The sequence below is a fragment of the Nematostella vectensis genome, chromosome 6 (assembly GCF_932526225.1).
Source record: "Nematostella vectensis chromosome 6, jaNemVect1.1, whole genome shotgun sequence".
NCBI classification, from domain to species: Eukaryota; Metazoa; Cnidaria; class Anthozoa; order Actiniaria; family Edwardsiidae; genus Nematostella; species Nematostella vectensis.
The window spans coordinates 9,019,904-9,043,095 of NC_064039.1; the positions used below are offsets into that span (position 1 = coordinate 9,019,904).

At 43.7% G+C, this 23,192-nt stretch overlaps 2 protein-coding genes and 1 long non-coding RNA gene across 5 annotated transcripts; all 3 read right to left on the reverse strand.

Annotated features, from left to right (window-relative positions):
• Positions 1-714: 714 nt before the first annotated feature.
• Positions 715-2,493, reverse strand: LOC116615611. The gene is made up of 2 exons (XM_032377366.2): positions 1,631-2,493; positions 715-859 (listed from the first exon to the last, which is right to left on the reverse strand). The coding sequence occupies exons 1-2, from the start codon at positions 1,992-1,994 to the stop codon at positions 807-809; spliced, it is 417 nt and encodes a 138-aa protein (XP_032233257.1). The 5' UTR covers positions 1,995-2,493; the 3' UTR covers positions 715-806.
• Positions 2,494-2,569: 76 nt separating this feature from the next.
• On the reverse strand, positions 2,570-23,012 carry LOC5508616 (zinc metalloproteinase-disintegrin-like EoMP06). Of its 3 annotated transcripts, XM_048728524.1 has the most exons (28): positions 22,854-23,012; positions 22,363-22,486; positions 22,121-22,236; positions 21,904-21,983; positions 21,748-21,820; positions 20,187-20,269; positions 19,685-19,754; positions 19,517-19,589; positions 19,300-19,364; positions 19,127-19,192; positions 18,949-19,020; positions 18,341-18,516; positions 15,804-15,885; positions 14,815-14,899; positions 14,285-14,348; positions 13,537-13,636; positions 12,744-12,815; positions 12,254-12,352; positions 11,817-11,897; positions 11,679-11,729; positions 11,191-11,254; positions 10,904-11,009; positions 8,044-8,166; positions 7,232-7,313; positions 6,232-6,315; positions 5,941-5,995; positions 5,145-5,283; positions 2,570-5,024 (listed from the first exon to the last, which is right to left on the reverse strand). In XM_048728524.1, the coding sequence occupies exons 1-28, from the start codon at positions 23,010-23,012 to the stop codon at positions 4,379-4,381; spliced, it is 3,090 nt and encodes a 1,029-aa protein (XP_048584481.1). In that variant the 3' UTR covers positions 2,570-4,378. The 3 variants fall into 3 exon arrangements, with proteins under 3 accessions (XP_048584481.1, XP_048584482.1, XP_048584483.1); XM_048728525.1 differs by lacking the exon at positions 12,744-12,815; XM_048728526.1 differs by lacking the exon at positions 22,854-23,012 and having other exon boundaries at positions 22,363-22,598.
• Positions 12,847-13,496, reverse strand: LOC125567853. Its single transcript, XR_007311835.1, has 2 exons — positions 13,411-13,496; positions 12,847-13,378 (listed from the first exon to the last, which is right to left on the reverse strand). It is a non-coding gene; the product is annotated as an uncharacterized LOC125567853 (long non-coding RNA).
• Positions 23,013-23,192: the final 180 nt, after the last annotated feature.

Below are 23,192 nucleotides of genomic sequence, written 5' to 3' on the forward strand. Positions count from 1 at the left end.
GACTTGTGCGTGACTACTGTCTCTTTGAATATGTCTCGGACCCTAGTCGTGAATGATTTGTCCTCAGCCACGTGTATCTCTAGCTGCGTGAGTAGTGGGGTGATGTCTGAGGCCGTGCTCTCCACGGGGGTCGCGGGCACGGCGTAGAGCAGCTTTTGCGCGAGGGTCAGAGACCTAGGGAAACCGGGTTTTGCGCGTTTGGCTTGTTCGGCTATAGCGTGTTTGATATGTTCGGCTATAGAGGCTCCCGCCGCAGTTGCCGCCTTCTTCGTCTCTTCCACCTCCCTTCGGGGAATCGCCTCATCGTTCAGCATCCGCCAGCCTTCCCAATCCATGCTCAGTCCTATTAAACACGAAGGCGGGCTGTGTTCAACACAATGGTGGTCCTACATACTGTGCTCACCAAAGGCGAACAGACGCTCTTCTTCGAGCGGCCGATAAGGAGCCCACGCTTCGTGGCGCTCCGGCAGTGATCGCTGTTTAACAGCTGGTATAATCTCGAGCGGGAGCATCAGATAACGACTATAGCCGCCCTCCCGCCCGTCGCTACTCTGCCAGCCGGGCACCACACGGCCGAGTCCATCGTGGAAACGATCAACCGCGCTGAAAGCGAGATTCTGACCGCGAAGCTGGATCCCCTCACCGGGAAGATCGCGCTCATGTCCAATGGCCAGTTGCGTTCCTGAATGCCGAGCTTTGCGCACTATTTGGCCTAGAGGCTAAATACGATCAGTTGGGGGAGCGGGGCCTCGCACTGCCCTTGGGGGGCCCCCACTTGAGGTGGCTTTGCCGAAAATAGAGGCCCTCTACATCTGCTGCGATATCGTAGATCCGCGGTTTAGGTCGCGGATGTCCTCAGCTGTTGATGAATAAGCGGGTTACAGATTATAAATGCCTCTATCCTGCTTTGTCTAGTCTACATCATCGCCTCTAGGTCAGCGTAGTCGCTCCAGACAAGGGAGGGGCAAGGACACAAAACTGATCTGTTCCACAAAATGTCGGTGTTCCGCAGCCTGTTTGTTTGTTTGTTTGTTTTGTTAATGTGCTAAAATGCCCAAACCACTTCTGGCTGGGAAAACAATTCCTAACCAATGCTGGCTGGAAAATAAAGGAATGGTCACTCCTGGGAAAAAGGAACATATAATTTTTTCCCCATCAACTTTAAAAAAAGAACATATTCAAACGACGATAAATTCCATTTTAACGTGTTTCGGTCCGGAACCCTCCATGCTCATGTGATGAGATGAGTTCGACCCCTTCGTGCGTAGTTAAGAAGACGGTTAATTTTACGTATGTATTTGGATAGAAAAAGTTAGATCAACCCACCACCAGAGCTAAAGATGCCGATATTACCTTCAATTGATCCAATGTCAGTAAATTACTACTCTGGAACCCGCCCTGCATTTCTCTTGACACGAGCCTCTGCATAGATTTCATAATTATAAATAATAAATATTTTAAAACGATACATTATGCGCAATATTTTGTTAAATATTCGCCCGTCACGACGCATTCTACGAGAACCGGTCGACGACCCTTTCCACTATCCTTAATCATAATAGTCAATATAATTATAATCACCGTCGCATTATCATCACCCCTAGTCATCGCCAACACCATGCACTCTTACCCAAGTCCACATGCACCTCCATTTCTACGGTCATGACCTCTTGCCGGAACTCGCTCAAGTAATAAAGGCATCCGTATACCCCGCTCATATCCGCATCAACTATAAACATGCATCCAAAGCGCGCGACTTGAACATCACCGCTGAGCACCGTGAAGTGTTTCTGTCCCTCAGCAGCAAAAAGCGGGCTCACACAGCTGGCGCCCCTCGCGTCACAGGTGAGAATGAGCTTGGTTCCGGGCGTCACAACGTAGACGTCGTCAGCAGGCGGTAGGTCGTCTAGCGGTAAGAGCGACTCGCAATTTACAAGGGGGGATGAAGCCATAAAACCGAGAAACAGAGCGATGACTAGCACATTTGCCTTCATCTAGGTCAGGGGAGGAATAATAGTTTGTCATTATGACGACATCGATTGCATACAAAAGCAGCGCGCGCACAGGACATAAAAACGACAACAACAAAACTTTATAATTCCCGACAGGTTTCTCTTAAAAAAGCCCACCAATTTTTGCAACAGGTCGGTGGTTTTTCCCATTTTTTTAAATGTATATTTTCGTTTGGGGAAACGGGGGGAATTCCCTACCAGGTCAGAGTGGAATTGTACAAAGCGGGGGTGATGGGGGGACCCGTCAGGGAGAGTCTGAAAACTCAGCAGGTACCGGAGAGGCATAGGATCTACCAAGTCGGGCTTCACCAGTAGTGATGGTGGTGGCGGGGGACGGTGGAAGAAGGGGGAGGGGGAGGAAAGCGGTGATGATTTCTCGGATAAGTGTGGGGGAGGGGGTTAAAAGCGGTGATTTCTCGGATAAGTGTGGGGGAGGGGGTTAAAAGCGGTGATTTCTCGGATAAGTGTGGGGGGGGGGGAGGGGGTAAAAAGCGGTGATTTCTCGGATGAGTGGGGGTGGGGGTGGCTGATCAGGGGCATGCATAACAATAAAAACCTTCTAGCAAGCGTTTTTATCTTATGTTTCCAGGAAAAATCAAACTTTTACATCTTCATGCGAAGGGTGGGTTAATTCGCGAGTACACTACAAAATATTTCCACGTTAAACATTTAAAGCCGCATTGTCACCAGTTTACTTTTGGTCGATTACGTAACAATCTAACGGAAAACGCGAAAAAAATTCAAAATATTGAAAGTCTATTGGAAGTTTCTTTGAGGATGTGATCGATAATTTAAAGCGGATCGCCTGTTAAATATCTCGGATTCTAATAGTTCTTTTGTCTTTTAACGGTTGAGGTTTCCGTCGGACCTCCGGAAGTAAACTGGCGACAATACGGCTTTAAATGCTTACTTATGCACCCTTGAGTACAAATTATGAAAGCTAAAAATATTTATAATAATTACATCTATGATATTATTTGTTTCACATTTTTGTATGCATGGATCTGTCTTGTTCCAAGTATGCCATATTAAAAAAAAAGGATTTTATCAAAAATAGCAATGACCTTAGCGTATTTCCCTCAGCGCGCATATATTCACAGAACGCTATCTTAGCTCAACTAGCATAAACTACAACATTCACCTCATAAAAAAATTAAGCGCCTAAGAAAATCATTAAAAAGTAGAAAATGGGACGAAAATCCAAAATTAATTTAAGACTTTCTGAGAAATGTCCAGTTACTTACAAAAATACTTCGCAACCCACTTAAGAATGCGTCAGTTCGAAATATCGAGGCTCTGCTGTAAACAAGACCATAATAATCTCCCGTAGGTGTACGTAGTTGCAAGTTTTAAACGGTTCGAGAATACTGAATGCGCTTGTCGCATGAAGGGTGTAAGAACATCTAATCAAAAAAAGTTTGAAATAAAGAAATATTGAATTAAAGGAAAAACTATTGAACTTGAATATTATTTGCGCACAAACATGATCTTGGATAATCGTTCCTGTCGTCGCTATAGCTGTAACTTAACATAATGCGAATGGACGACGAATGCGACTATTTGCAAATAATATTGAACCACTTTTTGCTAACCCATTAAAATAAACGGAACTAGCAGCAGACGTAACTTAGATAGGAACATATCTGCTGCTAACCCCATTTAAGCGATCGTATTAGCAGCAGACGACGTCAATCAGACAGAAACATATCTGCTGCTTACCCCATTAAAGCGACCGGAACTAGCAGCAGACGGCAGTCACATAGATGCAAATTTGCTGCTAAACCCGCTAAAATGACCGGAACTAGCAGCTGACCGAAATAAGATAGATACAAGCTGTTGCTAACCCCGCTAAAATGACCGGAACTAGTAGCTGACCGAAATAAGATAGGTACAAGCTGTTCCTAACCCCGCTAAAATGACCGGAACTAGCAGCTGACCGAAATAAGATAGGTACAAGCTGTTGCTAACCCCGCTAAAATGACCGGAACTAGCAGCTGACCGAAATAAGATAGGTACAAGCTGTTCCTAACCCCGCTAAAATGAACGGAACTAGCAGCTGACCGAAATAAGATAGGTACAAGCTGTTCCTAACCCCGCTAAAATGACCGGAACTAGCAGCTGACCGAAATAAGATAGGTACAAGCTGTTGCTAACCCCGCTAAAATGACCGGAACTAGCAGCTGACCGAAATAAGATAGGTACGAGCTGTTGCCAACCCCGCTAAAATGACCGGAACTAGCAGCTGACCGAAATAAGATAGGTACAAGCTGTTCCTAACCCCGCTAAAATGACCGGAACTAACAGCTGACCGAAATAAGATAGGTAGAAGTCCTGCTGCTAGCAATGCTAAGTGATCATACAATTTCTTAATTTGCTTTCCCAATTCCGGGAGGCACCGGTGGTAAAGAGGGCTTGGTAGGTTTGGTGGGCTTGCCCGGAGGGGGCGGGGGAGGGGTCGGTCTTGCCCCTGGTGGCCGGCTTGGGATATTAGGCGGCACCCTGGGCGTTGCTGGTTTCGTGGGCGGTGGAGGGGGCGGCGGTGCACCCAGGGCTTTCTTATCGATAGCAGCACCATCAGACGAAGACTTGGCTAAAGGAGGCCATTCCACCCCCGGCCGTCTTCCTGGTAAAGGCTTTCTTTCTCCTAAAACATTTGCGACACTGCCTGGCCGAGCTGGCGGGGCAGGTTTGGGCGGTGGTTCGCTTCCTTTGTGAGTGAACCCCGGAGGGCTGGAGGCCCTGTGGAGGCTGGCATCCTTAGGGGCCATGGGTCGAGGTGGAGGGGGTCTTCGCGTCACGGGGGGTACCATCGCCACATCAGAGTAAGGGGGAGGGGTGTCTTCGTCCGTCCGAGGCCAGTCAGGCAACTCAATCTTCCCTGGCGCGGGACGCATAGGCGCTTTGGAGGCCTGGGCGCCACCAGAAGCCATTGGAGCAGATATCTGTCGTTTCTGTCCTGCAGGCTGTGTGGATGAGGGCTGTCTTGCGCCGTCTCTTTGAACACTTTGATATCTAAATACACCAAATATAAGCAATAAATACACGGTGAACTAACTCGCACTCTTTGCTGATAAAAGAAACACCATTGGAACAAAATATCCCTCACGAATGCACACTGTCGTCTAAGCTCACCTCTGCTGGCGCTTCTGCTGGTACTTGTTCCATTTGCTTTTGATCAGATCTCGCTTGAAGTACGCAAAGATGGCCAGACCGACAAGAGCGAGAATGAACAGGACCAGAACCACGGTGCCTGCCTTGCTGCCTGCAGAACCTTAGGGACGAAAGCATAGAATTCCAGTACTTTGCTAGCAGAGATTTCCATCTTCTTGTTTCTATCGCGACACGGATAAAGTCTGGTTTCCATATGGCCGCACTAGACCGCACACGGTACGATTGTATGGAAACTCAGCCTGCGATCGGTGCGATCGATTGGGAACATATATGAAAACTAGCCTTAAGTGAACTGATAGAAGAAAATCGAAAGCAAGCTCTGTTAGCATGGTAATAGCCACTGCCTAAAAGCGGAGTTGATCACATGGAATGAAAATATGGAGCTGGATAGGGGTAGGGTGAATAACAAACAAAACGTTACCAAAGCGAATGAGCTGGCATATTTATCATAACCATGGATAATTTCAAAAATAAGCTCTGCTAGCAGGGTAAAAGTATACTGACAGGGTATTCATAATTCACAAAATTACACTAAGGGTTAAGGGAAATAAAGTCGACTTTACGCAAGTGCTGCCATATCTTTCTGCCGCCATTTTTCCATCCTAGCAAAGTGCGAGAAAGCGTCCACTCTATCCCCTGATTTGGGGAGGCCGTAGATATATTTTGGATTGAGTTTGGTTGATGAGGTAAAAAAGATGAAAATTTTGAAATTATGACGCGTAATAAAGTTTGGCAGCGAAACGTCCCTCATACTTACTTTGTCCAGTTGAGGCACCTTTATACTTGAAGCATTCGCCGACATTGTTACACACCTAGAAGAAGAAAGTATTTTTATGAAAGAAGAAGAGATGTTCACACTAAAAGTGAGGTTGGGAAAGGGAAAACACACAGCTAATAACAGTACAATAATGGATTTTGCATTGACGAACATTTGCTCAGGGGCTTTGTAATTGTTGGGTTTAAAATATACTTTTATCTAATAAGAGCTTATGGCCCCTCTAGATCAAGTAAGGAAATAATTTGATAAACATAAGAATAATATACGTACGCCATAAGAGGAGCAATCTCTCGGGCAGGGCGGATTCGTCTTGAGAAGATCAGTGACATTGATGCACTTTTGTTGATGGCACACCTGATAAACCAAACGTGCATAAGCCATGGACACGTGGTGTTATCATAGGAAAGTACCTTGCTAAGGAGGTGTTACCATAGGAACGTACCTTGTCTAAGGAGGTGTTACCATAGAAACTTACCTTGTCTAAGGGTTACCATAGAGACAAACTTTGTCTAAGGGGGTGTTACCATAGGGACGTACCTTGTATAAGGAGATGTTACCATGGGGACGTAACTTGTCTAAGGAGGTGTTAACATAGGGACGTACCTTGTCTAAGGAGGTGTTACCATAGGGACGTACCTTGTCTAGGGAGGTGTTACCATAAAAACTTATCTTGGCTAAGAGTTACCATAGAGACCTAAGGGGGTGTTACCATAGGGACGTACCTTGTCTAAGATGTTACCATAGGAACGTAACTTGTCTAAGGAGGTGTTACCATAAGGAGATGTTACCATGGGGGCGTAACTTGTCTAAGGAGGTGTTAACATAGGAACTTACCTTGTATAAGGAGATGTTACCATGGGGACGTAACTTGTCTAAGGAGGTGTTAACATAGGAACTTACCTTGTATAAGGAGATGTTACCATGGGGACGTAACTTGTCTAAGGAGGTGTTAACATAGGAACTTACCTTGTATAAGGAGATGTTACCATGGGGACGTAACTTGTCTAAGGAGGTGTTAACATAGGGACGTACCTTGTCTAAGGAGGTGTTACCATAGTAACGTACCTTGTCTAGGGAGGTGTTACCATAAAGACTTATCTTGTCTAAGGGTTACTATAGATACGTACCTTGTCTAAGGAGGTGTTACCATAGTAACGTACCTTGTCTAGGGAGGTGTTACCATAAAGACTTATCTTGTCTAAGGGTTACCATAGATACGTACCTTGTCTAAGGGGGTGTTACCATAGGAATACTATACCTAATACTGTACCTTGTCTTCGCCACACCTGACACCAGACCGCACCATTCCACCGTCATTCCAGATACCCGTACCGACGTCAATGATGGCGCTCCTATAAGATAGGAATTAAAAGCCCCTATAAGTACCAAGTGAGAGAAAGCATCCACTTCATAATATGTTTTGGTGAAGCTATTTTGGGTTGAATTCGGTAAATGAACCAAAATGATTTTAATCTAGGTGGTACTTTGAGATATCTTCTCATAACTTGTAAAAGCTATCAAAAGTTATGAAAGAAAGAGGGGATCTTCATCTTAGAATGAGCGTACTGGTCTGGGTGGTGTAGAATTGCCAGTTGTTTCACACCTAGAATTCGGGTTTGATTACAAATGTGAGTTGAGGTAATGGGTTCTCGTCCTTGCTTTGATGGTTTTTCTCCGGGTCCCTCGGTATTCGTCCCCCCCAAATAGCATATCTTTGTTCTCAGATGTTTTCCTTTGTCAATCATGAATTGTATGGACGTAGTAATGTTCATTTCGTAATGTGCAATTTTCGTAATCTACTTTTCCAAAGCCATTTATGTAAATAATCTATACAGGATAAGCTATTCAAAGTATCTTAAAGTAGAGGAGGTTGGAAAAACTTTATGTATAATAAAATTAATATTCTTATTTTGGACGACTTAAACTTGTTGCATGCCTTGCATTAGATCCTCGGAAACACATGGTCTTTTTTACGTTTGTATTTCACTACTTGTGTGAGCGAACTGTAAGACAAAAAGACCGAGAAAGCTTGCCTGTCACATACGTTGCATATTACGTTGCATATCGTGCAAAGCTACGTACTTGCACTTGACCGAGCTGCCGTCGGCCATGGGCCACGTGTATGTGTAGACCTCGCGCTCCGTGCCAATTAGAGGCAGATGCTTTTTCACGTCAGTACAGTGCAGCATCCCACAATAAATATCCCTGAAATAAAAAAAGGAGTTTTTAAAGAAGGCCAATCACGCCACTACTTTACACTCCCACACAACACGGAGTCACTCAAAGGATCCCATTTTCATCGGCTTATTCATATAACTGAGATACGGTTATTTCTTGCAAATGATTCGTTGTATTTCAATTTGTAAATAATAACAGAGGAGTAGTTGATCGACATTCTTTACCGATGCAAATACGTGCCTGAAGCTCAAGTGATCGTATTTAGCGCAAGGCCGTAGTTAACGCAGCGCCATAGTTAACGTAGCTCCATAGTTAGCGCATGGCCATAGTTAGCGCAGCGCCATAGTTAACACATGGCCATAGTTAACGCAGGGCCATAGTTAACGCAGGGCCATAGTTAGCGCAGGGCCATAATTAACACAGGGCCATAGTTAACGCAGAGCCATAGTTAGCGCAGCGCCATAGTTAACGCAGGGCCATAGTTAGCGCAGGGCCATAGTTAGCGCAAAGCCATAGTTAGCGCAAGGCCATAGTTAACGCAAGGCCATAGTTAGCGCAGGGCCATAGTTAGCGCAGGGCCATAGTTAACGCAGAGCCATAGTTAGCGCAGGGCCATTGTTAACGCAAGGCCATAGTTAACGCAGGGTCGTAGTTAGCGCAGAGCCATAGTTAACGCAGGGCCATAGTTAACGCAAGGCCATAGTTAGCGCAGGGCCATAGTTAGCGCAGGGCCATAGTTAGCGCAGAGCCATAGTTAGCGCAGAGCCATAGTTAACGCAGGGCCATAGTTAACGCAGTGCCGTAGTTAATCCAGGGCCATAGTTAGCGCAGGGCCGTAGTTAATGCAGTGCCGTAGTTAACGCAGCGCCATAGTTAACACATGGCCATAGTTAACGCAGGGCCATAGTTAACGCAGCGCCATAGTTAGCGCAGGGCCATAATTAACACAGGGCCATAGTTAGCGCAGGGACATAGTTAGCGCAGCGCCATAGTTAACGCAGGGCCATAGTTAGCGCAGGGACATAGTTAGCGCAGGGCCATAGTTAGCGCAAAGCCATAGTTAGCGCAAGGCCATAGTTAACGCAGGGCCATAGTTAGCGCAGGGCCATAGTTAGCGCAGGGCCATAGTTAAGCAGAGCCATAGTTAGCGCAGGGCCATTGTTAACGCAGGGCCATAGTTAACGCAGGGTCGTAGTTAGCGCAGAGCCATAGATAACGCAGGGCCATAGTTAACGCAAGGCCATAGTTAGCGCAGGGCCATAGTTAGCGCAGGGCCATAGTTAGCGCAGAGCCATAGTTAGCGCAGAGCCATAGTTAACGCAGGGCCATAGTTAACGCAGGGCCATAGTTAATCCAGGGCCATAGTTAACGCAGGGCCGTAGTTAATGCAGTGCCGTAGTTAACGCAGTGCCATAGTTAGCGCAAGGCCATAGTTAGGGCAGCGCCATAGTTAACGCAGGGCCATAGTTAACGCAGTGCCATAGTTAACGCAGGGCCATAGTTAGCGCAGGGCCATAGTTAGTGCAGCACCATAGTTAGCGCAGGGCCATAGTTAGCGCAGCACCATAGTTAGCGCAGGGCCATAGTTAGCGCAGAGCCATAGTTAGAGCAGGGCCTTAGTTAACGCAGGGCCATAGTTAACTCAGGGTCGTAGTTAATGCAGCGCCATAGTTAGCGCAGGGCCATAGTTAGCGCAGGGCCATAGTTAACGCAGGGCCATAGTTAGCGCAGGGCCATAGTTAGCGCAAGGCCATAGTTAGCCCAGCGCCATAGTTAACGCAGGGCCATAGTTAAGGCAGGGCCATAGTTAAGGCAGGGCCATAGTTAGCGCAGAGCCATAGTTAGCGCAGGGCCATAGTTAGCGCAGCGCCATATCTAGCGCAGGGCCATAGTTAGCGCAGCACCATAGTTAGTGTAGGGCCATAGTTAACGCAGGGCCATAGTTAACGCAGGGAGGTAGTTAATGCAGCGCCCGTAGTTAACGCAGCGCCATAGTTAGCGCAGGGCCATAGTTAACGATAGGCCATAGTTAGCGCAGGGCCATAGTTAGCGCAGCGCCAGAGTTAACGCAGGGCCATAGTTAACGCAGGGCCGTAGTTAACGCAGCGCCGTAGTTAACGCAGCGCCATAGTTAGCGCAGGGCCATAGTTAACGCAGGGTCTGGGGCCCTAGCGTTTCGTTTAACATTGGGTTTTGGTAAACACGGATTGTAAACTGTACATCACACAGAATGTATGTGCTGCTATTGAATTCTAGAACAATTTTTTTTCTTGTTATTGTTGTTGCTGTCCTATTGCTGCTGTCGTTGTTGATGTTGTTCATGACGATAATGTTGATGTTGTTGATGATGATGATGATGTTGATGATGATGATGATGATGATGATGATGATGATGATGATGATGATGATGATGATGATGATGATGATGTTGTTCATGATGATGACGTTCATGATGATGATGTTGTTCATGATGATGATGATGTTGTTGTTGTTGATGATGATGTTGTTCATGATGGTGATGACGTTGTTGTTGGTGATGATGTTGTTTATGATGATGGTGTTGCTGTTACTGTTACTGTTGTTTGTAGTGATATCGTTATCGCTACTGTTAGTAATGTTGTTGCTATTGTTGTTTTGGTTCTTGCTCAAAATGATGTTCTAATTGTTGCTGTTGGTGATGTTGTTGTTGATGGTAATAACGTTGACGTTGTTGGTGTGGCTGTTTGACGTTGCTATGGCTATTGTTTGTTACGGGGGGACTTACTCGTATTTGCAGCCCACGAATGACCCGTTCTGAAGTTTAGCGCAGCTTCCGCTATAAGTCCCCTTCATATTGATGGTATAACAAACCTCTGGCCCCGACGTCACCCCTACAAAAAAGTTATAGGGTATGTATTTTAACATGCACACGATAGTACGATAAACTGACGAACGATAAACAAACAACAAAGGTGATTATTCAAAATCAGATAAGCGGGGTAAAGAAGGTGGGTAGGGTTGGGAGTATCATTGGATACTGATGATGCGATATCCGTAGATCCGTATACTCACCCAAGCCCCACAATGTTTCACACTGATTGTCAAGAGTCGGGCACACTCCATTGAAGCAAAAACCCTGCACAAAACAATGACAAAACATCACATTAGTGCAAGCAATAACCCTACACAAAGCAATGACAAAACATCACATTAGCGCAAGCAATAACCCTACACAAAGCAATGACAAAATATCACATTAGCGCAAGCAATAACCCTACACAAAGCAATGACAAAACATCACATTAGCGCAAGCAATAACCCTACACAAAGCAATGACAAAATATCACATTAGTGCAAGCAATAACCCTACACAAAGCAATGACAAAACATCAAACTAGGGCAACTTAATTATAAACATCACATTTTAAATATAGAACCTATCGACTAATTAAGTACGACGTCTGAACCCAACGTATTTGTGTCGATAAAAAAAACACTTGGATTCGGCACGGCAGGAACGCGACGTGTGAATCCCTCTCTAATCATGATCATCATCTCACCTTGCCATCGCCACAGCTCTTCCCGTTATACACGTATCTGTTAGCGGGACACTGAAACAAAAACAGGAGATAATTGGTGTGTTTCTTGTGGTATTTAGGATACAACATTGAGTAGAAGTTGTTGTCTACAACACTTACCAGCTCCGATTTGCCATCACACACCTCGGGTAGATCACACTCCGAGACCTTCTCTCTACACTCCTTACCTGCAGGGCTCAGCTGCAAACGAAATGCCATAATGCTATCAACCACAGGGATCCCACGTATCCAGGGGCGGCCTTCAACTTTTTGTTCTATGCAATTTAAGCCCACTGTAAAACCACTCTCCCACAGAAAAAAAAGGATAAAGACAAAGATAAAGTTTGTAGAAAGTCTTTCTGCTGACAATGTTTGTAGAAAGTTTGTAAAAAGTCTTTCTGTTTCCAATGGTCCGCCCCTAGCTCCTCGACATCAAGTTGATAATTAGCTAGACAGGGTTGTTACTTTGCACGTGGTTGTATGGTAATAAGCTAGACAGGGAGCCTGTGGCAATATGGTAATTAGCGAGACAGGGAGCCCGTTTAGTTTGTTGCTACCTTGCACTTGAAGCAGCAAGGGCCATCCATGCATTCTGAGCCCGCGGTGAGCTTACACGTGGTGCTGTTACAGCAGTCGTCGCTATAACGCTTGCACTCCTGAAAACACAAGTAAGACATATTACCACCATTTTCATTACGCGGTCACCCCAGAAAGTCTTACATTCTTCCGTCAATCAAAATGACTTCATACTCTCATACACACACGCATGCTCAAGTTCAAAAGTTTAGTAAAAGGATACGCGTCAAACTGATCAAATTGTCGTGTTAAAATATATTAAAGCCGACTGCAAGTCAGCACGTTTGATCGTCAGAATAGTGATTGCAGTTTTAACATTAAAAATTCATCTGCAGTGGTAGAGAAGGGATGAAACAGAAGAAAGAACTTTCACACAATACTTGCAAATGATAAGCACACGGAATTTTAGAATTTTCACACGCAATAATAATAATTACAGCACATGAAATGTTCAGAGTACTCGAGACTGACCTCAGCTGTTCCACAATCACACTCTTCTCCTTCTTCCTTGAAGCCGTTGCCGCAAATTGCGTCACCGAACAACTGAAGAACGAATCCATATTTATTTTTTTTAGATTCTTAGGGTACTGGCTTCGTCACAGTTTTTATTTTCACTAGCGCCCAAATAGTTAGCATACACACAGACGAAGATAAATCGGAATGTTGAGTGTATATATCATGAGCTCTCCGAGCTCGGGAGATTGGGAAACTCCCCACGTTATCGACGATAAACGAATTAGAATCATAAGCGTGAGAGAGGATCCATTTCCATCGACTGATAAGCAGAACCTTTTGAGGTGTTGCTGTTTGGATTTGGCGACTGAAGCATAAAACTTTGTTTTTAGATGGATATTGTGAAATGTCATCAAGGCCCAAATAGTCGTGATCGTAAACCAGAAGAATAAATACAATGCCCCAAAAACTGGTATTCGACTTTGACAAATTTTCGTCTTTAATAAGACCTTTTCAGGGCAGACTAAACTAAAATTCTTACCTTGAGTGGCCTAACGCTATCTAGAGCCCAAAATGCTTACCTTGAGCGGCCTCTAGAGCCCAAAATGCTTACCTTGAGCAGCCTAACGCTATCTAGAGCCCAAAATGCTTACCTTGAGCGGCCTCTAGAGCCCAAAATGCTTACCTTGAGCGGATTGACGCTATCTAGAGCCCAAAATGCTTACTTTGAGCGGACTAACGCAAGCTAGAGCCCAAGCCCAAAATGCTTACCTTGAGCGGCCTAACGCTATCTAGAGCCCAAAATGCTTACCATCAGCGGTTGGTTGAATAAGCAAGGGTCAAGCCCTCTTTCCATGAACTCCTTAAATGAGTCCTCGCTACATTTGGACCATTTTGTAGCCGGGATGCTCCTAAACAGCAATGCGTGATTAATAGACCGCCTTAATAGCAAATCTTCGCAATCTCTATACCACCACGTCCCAGATTATTATTTTATCTCTAAAGGTACGTGTATGTCTACAGATTACACACACAAAAGCGATAAAGACAGGATAAAGGCCTATACAGCGTTCCCTTTTAATTAACATGGTAAGAAAACGATACAAAACAATGGAAAACATTAAAAAATCATGGCAAAATCATAAAAGCTGCATGGCGGTGGTACTATAGTATACATGGAAGTAGCCCCCTAAATGCTTAGGGGTGGATTCGTTTTGGGGGAGGTTCTCCACCTAAACAGTCGCCACGGCAACCCTGGAGTCGTAGCTAGTATCTAATGCCATACACTAGCCCAAGCATGTTAAGTAAGTGCTGTAGCCGGCCTCGGCATATTGGGGAGAGGGGGGCACGATTCAGAAACATTAAGTAAATAATGAGACCATTAAGGGGACCGTCATACCACTACTGGTCATTTCATTATAATATTTGGAAATGTGAGGGGGGGACGTACCCCACCCCCTGCTACGGTCCCGATAGTAGGTACGGAAGCAAAAATAGAAGCCATATGTGCAATTCATGATATGAGAGTGCTTCTAATAAATAAACACATGGGTCCTCACCTTGCCACCCCTGACATTATGCAGCCTTTGTTGACATCCTTGTCTTCGCACGTACAGCCCTCAACTACACAAAAGGAGGAAAAAACGTACAAACTATGAGAGAGGATTAGTGGAAACTGAATGGAACACCGAATGATATAACCAGTATTGAACTGAATCCCTTGCTTTTGAAGGTATATAAAACTATTCGACAACTTATTGGACCCGATTAACCAAATGAAAATGTTTGTATATGGACTCTCCAATCAATGCGCGTACTTTGCATCATGTGATTAACAGTTTAACGCCCCGTGTCATGTGATAGTAACGGGCCAATCAATGAGAGTGTTTTGCACCATTTGACTCACCTGACTCGTCATGCCTCATTCCCAGTTTACGCCCGGGTCACGTGTTAGCAGCTGGCCAATCAATGAGCGTGTTTTACACCATATGACTCACCTTATTCGTCATGACTCATTCCCAGGTTATGTCCCGTGTAACGTTTTAGCAGCTGACTAATCAATCAGCGTGTTTTACACCATGTGACTCACCTGATTCGTCATGACTCATTCCCAGGTTATGGCCCATCTCATGTGCGAATGTAGCGGCGGTGGCGGCAGCATTTGAAGAATGATCCTTTAATAAAACCAAAGTAAAATAACTATGGGCACCAGAAATTCAGATTAATTACTGCATACTCGAAAAGGCAAAACTTTTACAAGGCTTGAAGACAAATCGGCCATGGAGAATTTCTCGGAAAATCAATGCCAAACTCAATCTGAAGAACACTGTACATTAAAAAAACACCCGAAAAAACAAAAAATAAAAGCACGCGATATAACAAAAGATGACGAAATTCAAGGGTTCAGTAAGAAACACGGTGTAAATTGATAAATCACCAACCGATTCCTCTTTAAAACGACGAACATTTTAAGCAGAGGACATGTTGGTGTAGGGGCCAGTACTGAGCTATTGCATTCCTCACATGCCCTGAGGCAAATTAGCATTGAATACGGCTCATGGATAATACGACGTTTGAACTTATCCTTACTTATAATCAAGATCGCGTTACAATGGAGAACCGAGTGCTTGCCCCTGAGGCCGATTTCGGCCCCCCCTTATCGGTACAACGTGGTTTGTTTGCTACTAGCAGGACGAACAGATACGTTCTATCTAATCCATATAATGCCACAGGCCCGTACTCAGGGGGGTGCAGGGGGTGCGTCCCCACACACAACGGCCGACTTTCGGTTCCCAATGGACGTGCTATTTGTAGACAAAACTATAAAGCATAAGCTAGATCACTCTGGTATGAAGCCAAATCCGACAATAAACGTCTCATGGAGATACTGCAAAGGATAGAAAAATCCCTTTTTGTCTTTTCGGGGATGGTCAGATCTTTATCAGAGAACTCATTCCCTCCCCCCCCCCCCCCCCGGAAAAATTAGGCCCACTTTTTAGGATTTTGAACCCCCCCCCCCCCCCCTCCATGAAAAAAATCCTGGGTACGGGCCTGTACCATAACTTGATTCAGTCTTACCTGCACCACACCCACAGAGCGCGACGTGCACATGGCAAGCACGTGCGCCTTACCGACAGTAGCACCCTCGAATTTAGACTGCCTGCAATTACATACACAGTGCATCCAGGTTAGCGCCCTCGAACTTAGACTGACTGCAATTACATACACAGTGCATCCAGGTTAGCGCCCTCGAACTTAGACTGACTGCAATTACATACAAAGTGCATCCAGGTTAGCGCCCTCGAACTTTGCCTGCAATTACATACACAGTGCATCCAGGTTAGCGCCCTCGAACTTAGACTGACTGCAATTACATACACAGTGCATCCAGGTTAGCGCCCTCGAACTTAGACTGACTGCAATTACATACACAGTGCATCCAGGTTAGCGCCCTCGAACTTAGACTGACTGCAATTACATACAAAGTGCATCCAGGTTAGCGCCCTCGAACTTAGACTGACTGCAATTACAAACACAGTGCATCCAGGTTAGCACCCTCGAACTTTGCCTGCAATTACATACACAGTGCATCCAGGTTAGCGCCCTCGAACATAGACTGACTGCAATTACATACACAGTGCATCCAGGTTAGCGCCCTCGAACTTAGACTGACTGCAATTACATACACAGTGCATCCAGGTTAGCGCCCTCGAACATAGACTGACTGCAATTACATACACAGTGCATCCAGGTTAGCGCCCTCGAACTTAGACTGACTGCAATTACATACACAGTGCATCCAGGTTAGCGCCCTCGAACATAGACTGACTGCAATTACATACACAGTGCATCCAGGTTAGCGCCCTCGAACTTAGACTGACTGCAATTACATACACAGTGCATCCAGGTTAGCGCCCTCGAACTTAGACTGACTGCAATTACATACACAGTGCATCCAGGTTAGCGCCCTCGAACTTAGACTGACTGCAATTACATACACAGTGCATCCAGGTTAGCGCCCTCGAACTTAGACTGACTGCAATTACATACAAAGTGCATCCAGGTTAGCGCCCTCGAACTTAGACTGACTGCAATTACAAACACAGTGCATCCAGGTTAGCACCCTCGAACTTTGCCTGCAATTACATACACAGTGCATCCAGGTTAGCGCCCTCGAACATAGACTGACTGCAATTACATACACAGTGCATCCAGGTTAGCGCCCTCGAACTTAGACTGACTGCAATTACATACACAGTGCATCCAGGTTAGCGCCCTCGAACTTAGACTGACTGCAATTACATACACAGTGCATCCAGGTTAGCGCCCTCGAACTTAGACTGACTGCAATTACATACACAGTGCATCCAGGTTAGCACCCTCGAACTTTGCCTGCAATTACATACACAGTGCATCCAGGTTAGCGCCCTCGAACATAGACTGACTGCAATTACATACACAGTGCATCCAGGTTAGCGCCCTCGAACTTAGACTGACTGCAATTACATACACAGTGCATCCAGGTTAGCGCCCTCGAACTTAGACTGACTGCAATTACATACACAGTGCATCCAGGTTAGCGCCCTCGAACATAGACTGACTGCAATTACATACACAGTGCATCCAGGTTAGCGCCCTCGAACTTAGACTGACTGCAATTACATACACAGTGCATCCAGGTTAGCGCCCTCGAACTTAGACTGACTGCAATTACATACACAGTGCATCCAGGTTAGCGCCCTCGAACTTAGACTGACTGCAATTACATACACAGTGCATCCAGGTTAGCACCCTCGAACTTTGCCTGCAATTACATACACAGTGCATCCAGGTTAGCGCCCTCGAACATAGACTGACTGCAATTACATACACAGTGCATCCAGGTTAGCGCCCTCGAACTTAGACTGACTGCAATTACATACACAGTGCATCCAGGTTAGCGCCCTCGAACATAGACTGACTGCAATTACATACACAGTGCATCCAGGTTAGCGCCCTCGAACTTAGACTGACTGCAATTACATACACAGTGCATCCAGGTTATATGCGACTTTTCGCCAAACCCTAAGAGATCAGACTGACTGCGATCACATAGCGCAGTACAGCGCTTCACCTCTCTCTCTCTTTTTGAGAATCTGGCAGGCATTATTAGCCCTCGTTTATGTGTGGTCAAAATGAGGTCCAGAAAGGATTGCTAGAATAGGCCGCGAGACTAGCGGCACGCACCTGGTCCATGATTAATGTCTACTTTAATTTGACTAAACTCCTTCTACAGTGAAAAATGATAATTGGAACAATCTCTAACAAGTCTCTAAAACTACGTAATGAGAAGTGCTACATCCATTCTCGGGGACCCAGGGCGGCCGGGAGATCGGGCACACAGCGAGCGCGGCGCGAGAAAGAAGTCTTTCAGCCTGTTTCTTTCTTGTTTCTATCTCCCTGTGTGCCTGATCTCCGCGACGCCCTGGGTCACCGAGAATGTGTTACACCTTTTCTTGTATCTATATTTCGTTGCTCCTGGTTATTTGCTCGCGCACTATCTAGATATTTTGACTAACGTTTATTTTCTACACACCATTTTAAAAGTACAGAGAAAATGGGATTTGTCCACTTACGTTAATAGATGTGCATTGTCATTATTAATTTTCATTTTCTTAGTAAGATCCTCATTTCTCCACTTCATAAAATTGTCGAGTGTTGTTTCGGAGTTTTCTACAACAGAAATTGCATCCCCGCCATTCCACGTTACCAAGTGTACTAAGGCGACACGTATATTCAATGGTCGGTACAACTGAAACATAGAAATGGTAAAACAGCTCTGTTGTTAAAGCCGCATTGTCACCAGTTTACTTCCGGTCGATTACTTAACAATCTCCGATGATTTTTAACGGAAAACGCGAAAAATATTTCAAAATATTGAAAGCAGTGTGTCTTTTGGAAGTTTCTTTAAGGATGTGACTGATAATTTAGAGCGGATGGCCTGTTTAATATCTCGGATTCTAATAGATTCTTTTGTCTTTGGACGGTTGAGGTTTACCTCGGACCGTCGGACCTCCGGAAGTAAACTGTTTCGCGTTTTCCGTTAAAACCATCAGAGGTTGTTACGTTATCGACCGGAAGTAAACCGGTGACATTGCGGCTTTACTTATTGCGAAGTAAAAGTGAAAACAAAAAGTATCATAGAAAATAAAAATATGCTATAAATGTTATCATCAATACATACCGAGTCAACTAGGTTGGCTATTTGCCTAGCTCTGGATTGTGTAGATTTTATGTCCCTCTTAAAAAAGTCGTACTGAAAAAAGTAATTATAGAGAATTGTTACAACAGGGCTGTAGCAAACCTCAAAATATTATGGGCACGATACACAAACAATATGAAAATATTGGGGACAGCCATACCTGTGAGAAATCATTAACAATAACTAATTCAACATATTTGGTCTCAGAAGAAAGACTTCTGCGAGTCTGAAAATAAAAACAGTCAAAGTAAGTTTATCGTTTGTTAATTCCCAGTTTAGTAAAACTGAAAGAACTAACATATAAGTACAGAGAGGAATAAAACAACGTCTCACCCGAGATTTCATTTTCATTTTGTGCAAATCATCTAACATGTGCTGTGGCTTAATATCATCATTACCTGTTACACACCAAGTAATAGGGTTGGTTAGTGCAGTGATAGAAACGGTAAGCACTGGCCCACAGGAAGCTACTCCATGTAAGGCAAAAATCTCCTCTGTTATCTTGTCAGATTTTTCCAATAAATTCAGGATATGTCAGATGTTATCTTACCACACTTCACTGGTCTTGTTTTCAAATCACTCATTCTATAAAACATGTGCTGATCCTCTTGTAATTTTTTAGTCTAAAACAAACATGGAAGAAAATTGTTTTCCTTTGCTTTGACACCCACAATGTTTGTCTACATCATTTTTCTTTGATTTTCGTTATAGTACTTACAGACATGCTAGAGAGTTGGTCGTTTGCTGGCTCAATGTAAAAGCTCTCCTTTCCATCAAATACTAGACCTCTGCAATATCATAATGTACTATGTCAAAAACTTCAACAAGGATGGACAAAAATGTCATGCAAAAAGCTTTCTTTATATTGCTGTCTGACATGCACCTATACATGTATGGGTGCAAAATCACTAAGTCTCTTTGTCTTTGTGCTGCAACACATTTTGTAGATTTAGAACGTACCATGTGCGTTTTGCAGAATGTCTCTGTCCTTGATAGAATGAGCTAATGTACAGGGTGATCGATCCGTAGCTCAATATAAGATGTGGACTAAAGATATGTGGCTAGTGGGGTGGGGAGGGTGGGTACATCCCCCACCCCTACCCCTTGGACGCCAAAATGTGGGTCCTTTGTTATTGAAGGTTCAAACGATACTATACTTATTCCAATAATATCTATGACTGTGCACCCCCCTTCCTCTGCAAGGTGTTGGTATGACTTACTCTAACCCTTGACATGTACTAACTGCAACTGACGATCCAGCAGAACCCCTAACTACACCATGGTAATAGCAGTGTTCTTCGGCCTAAAACAACAGACAGCATTATCTTTATAATACAAAACATACATGAATACAGTAAGAGTTAACACAGTTTTTTGTATAGCACCTATTAAAATAACCCTAAACGCTTCACAGATGACTGGATTTTACTCATAAATATGATATAGACTGCTCCATGCAGTTTACAGTGATGTGTGTTAGATGGTGTGTAAGCACTGTCACTGAAAAAGGTACCATAATGAAAAGGGGCTTTTTGACATTCCCAGATCAATAAAGTGCAATGAAGGATAGAATCTACAGTTTATAAGGTCTTAACCTAAAGGGTTTTAAATTCAGAGAGCTAAGTATCCACTCTCAACTCAACCTGACCCCGATTGAAACCTTGGACATTGGGCTTTTAAAAAGCAAAGTGCATGACACTTTTATTATACTGCTATTGTGATTGAGTTAATTAAAGAAATCTGAATGAAAACTAAACTTTTTTAAGGTCGCCTGATATTAACTGAACACCTAGTTATTTATTTAATTGGGGGGAGGCTTTTCCATTTTTTTAAATAGTTTCTTTTAAAAATCAAGGATTACTGATTTAACTTAGTTTCATAAATCATTGTTATTGTCCTCCAACTAGAACTCTTTAATAGAAAAAACCCTGGTTCTGTTGATACAAAGGGCCAGGTAAATAAATATCTTAGTAAGGACATAACGAATGAGCAATAGTACCATATAACATGACATTCGCCACCATCTGTTAGAAGGCTTTTGATAAGAAAGGTCAAATATTCCAATACCAGATATGCTAAGTTCATACATCCTTACTTTTCAAGTCATTCAAAACCTATGCTAATGTGTAATTATTAACGAAAAACATAATTTTACTGATAACTACAGTAGGCATACTAGCAAAATCCAAATCTTTAAGGAGCCCCTTGGTTACCAAATAGGCTCCTTAAATACTTGGTGCATAACCTCAGCTAATGCCTATATCACGTAAATATTTTTTACTGCTTTGCAAATAAATCATATTAGGGTGAGAGCTTGACAATTCCAATGAAGATCTTTTTATTACTGTAATTTTGCATACGCTTTGAAAGACATATATCTCTTCTTTCAAGTCTTTTGAATCCCTAAGTTTGTGGTCACACATTATGCAAGATTTCGTATTGTTGAAACATTTTTAATTTCAATTTCCTGTTTCATAAGAAAGGGAAAAAAGCAGAGCATTTTACCCAATCTCCATAACATGCACTGCGCTCACAATGGAATTATAATACTTAAGTACTCAGGAATAAATCGGGCCATTCTTTCGCGAAAAAGAGAGGTTAACTGATCATTGTGACATTTATAAGCGCAATGTAAACAAAAGACTGGCATTTTTGTGAGACCCGGAGATTAATCAAGAAATAATCTGAACAGAACACTCAGAATTAGCAAATTTTACTAGGCTTTTGTGGGCTTAGCAGGGCTCCAACTTAATCAGCATAATAACTTTTTTAAGACTTTACCTGATATGGCTCCACTATCATTGACCCATTTGCACTGAAAGAAGTTGATTTGGAGTTCAAAGGGATGACAACTCTGTAGACGAAAATAAAAAGTCAGGAAACGCGTTGTTTCTAGCAAATGCTGAGGACACAGTGATTAAATAATCGTGATTGTACCTGTTAAGAGTTAAATCCAGTATAAATTCCCTTCCTAATGCGAAAACAGAAAACGACACGCGCTCTAAGTGACGTCCGTTCTGAAATGGTAATGAATTTAAAGTCAACAACATCACAGCGGATCAAGAGATAAACTGTGTTCCGCGCCTTTGCTTGTCCCCCGAAAAAGGGAGAGTCCGTTAGAATGGAAACTTTTACGAACATAATAAAAAGCTACCTGGGTTTTCGTAGTAACGGATCGCCTACGACGCAAGCCGGGTGAAAGCTGGACTGGTGTAACAACTTCGAATTTCTCTATAGATTCTTGTGGATTTTTCACCAGATATTGCCCAGCTAAATAAAAGCAAAATATGCAATTACATTGAAGAATAACGCATTCTATTCAGCAGACAGTAATTTAGAAATATCGTGGACTTATGCGATCCTTACAAGACAATACAAGAGCTGAGTGAAACTCACCTTGGGCAAAATTGTCGACGCATTTGATGAACAAAGTGATAAACACAAAACACCGAGAAAATGTCCATAGAAAAGACTCAGCCATTGATCCAACCCTATAACAGCCTTGGGTAGCTCTATTTGTCTGTATACTAATATCAAGGGAAATGCGCATTATTTAGCGAGGCCAAATGAATCACGGAGCACTTCCTGTAGCAGCCATGTTGGGTTAGAATGGCAACGCGCCCACGGTCATGTCGGCATGCGCCCCTAACTGCTGCACGGGGGAGGGGAAAAAAGAAATTTGTCTCTAACTATCTATAGAATTATTTATAGAATAAATAAGTTCATTGCAGAGATTCTATATAAAAAAAACATTTTAATTTATTCTATATCCCGTAAAAATATCATTATTTATTATAGTATAAGACTTGTTTAGGTGCTATAAATGTTATCAGCTTAAATCAAGTTTTACCCCTCCCTCGAGAAACAAAAATGTCAACTAAGGATACATGTAAATGAACCGGAAAAGGAATACTCCAGCAAGGTACTTGATACTTCGTAAATTGGCTGACCTCTACTGCAAAAAAACTTGATTGACTTGTTACATGGAGTACTCGGCTAGAAGCCAGACACGTTCGGTTGTTCTGTGAGCGTTCTCCTGCTGCCATTCGATCGTGTCACTAATGCTTGCCCGTCTAAAAACAATCTCCTAAGCCACTCGATTGCCGTGATTTCACCACCACAGCACTCATGATTAGGTCTAGACTCCATTTAAAAGGATTTTTTATCTCACGGTGGCTCCAATCCAAGGGAACACAGTCGAACGTGGAGTAAAGCTCGCTCCACGA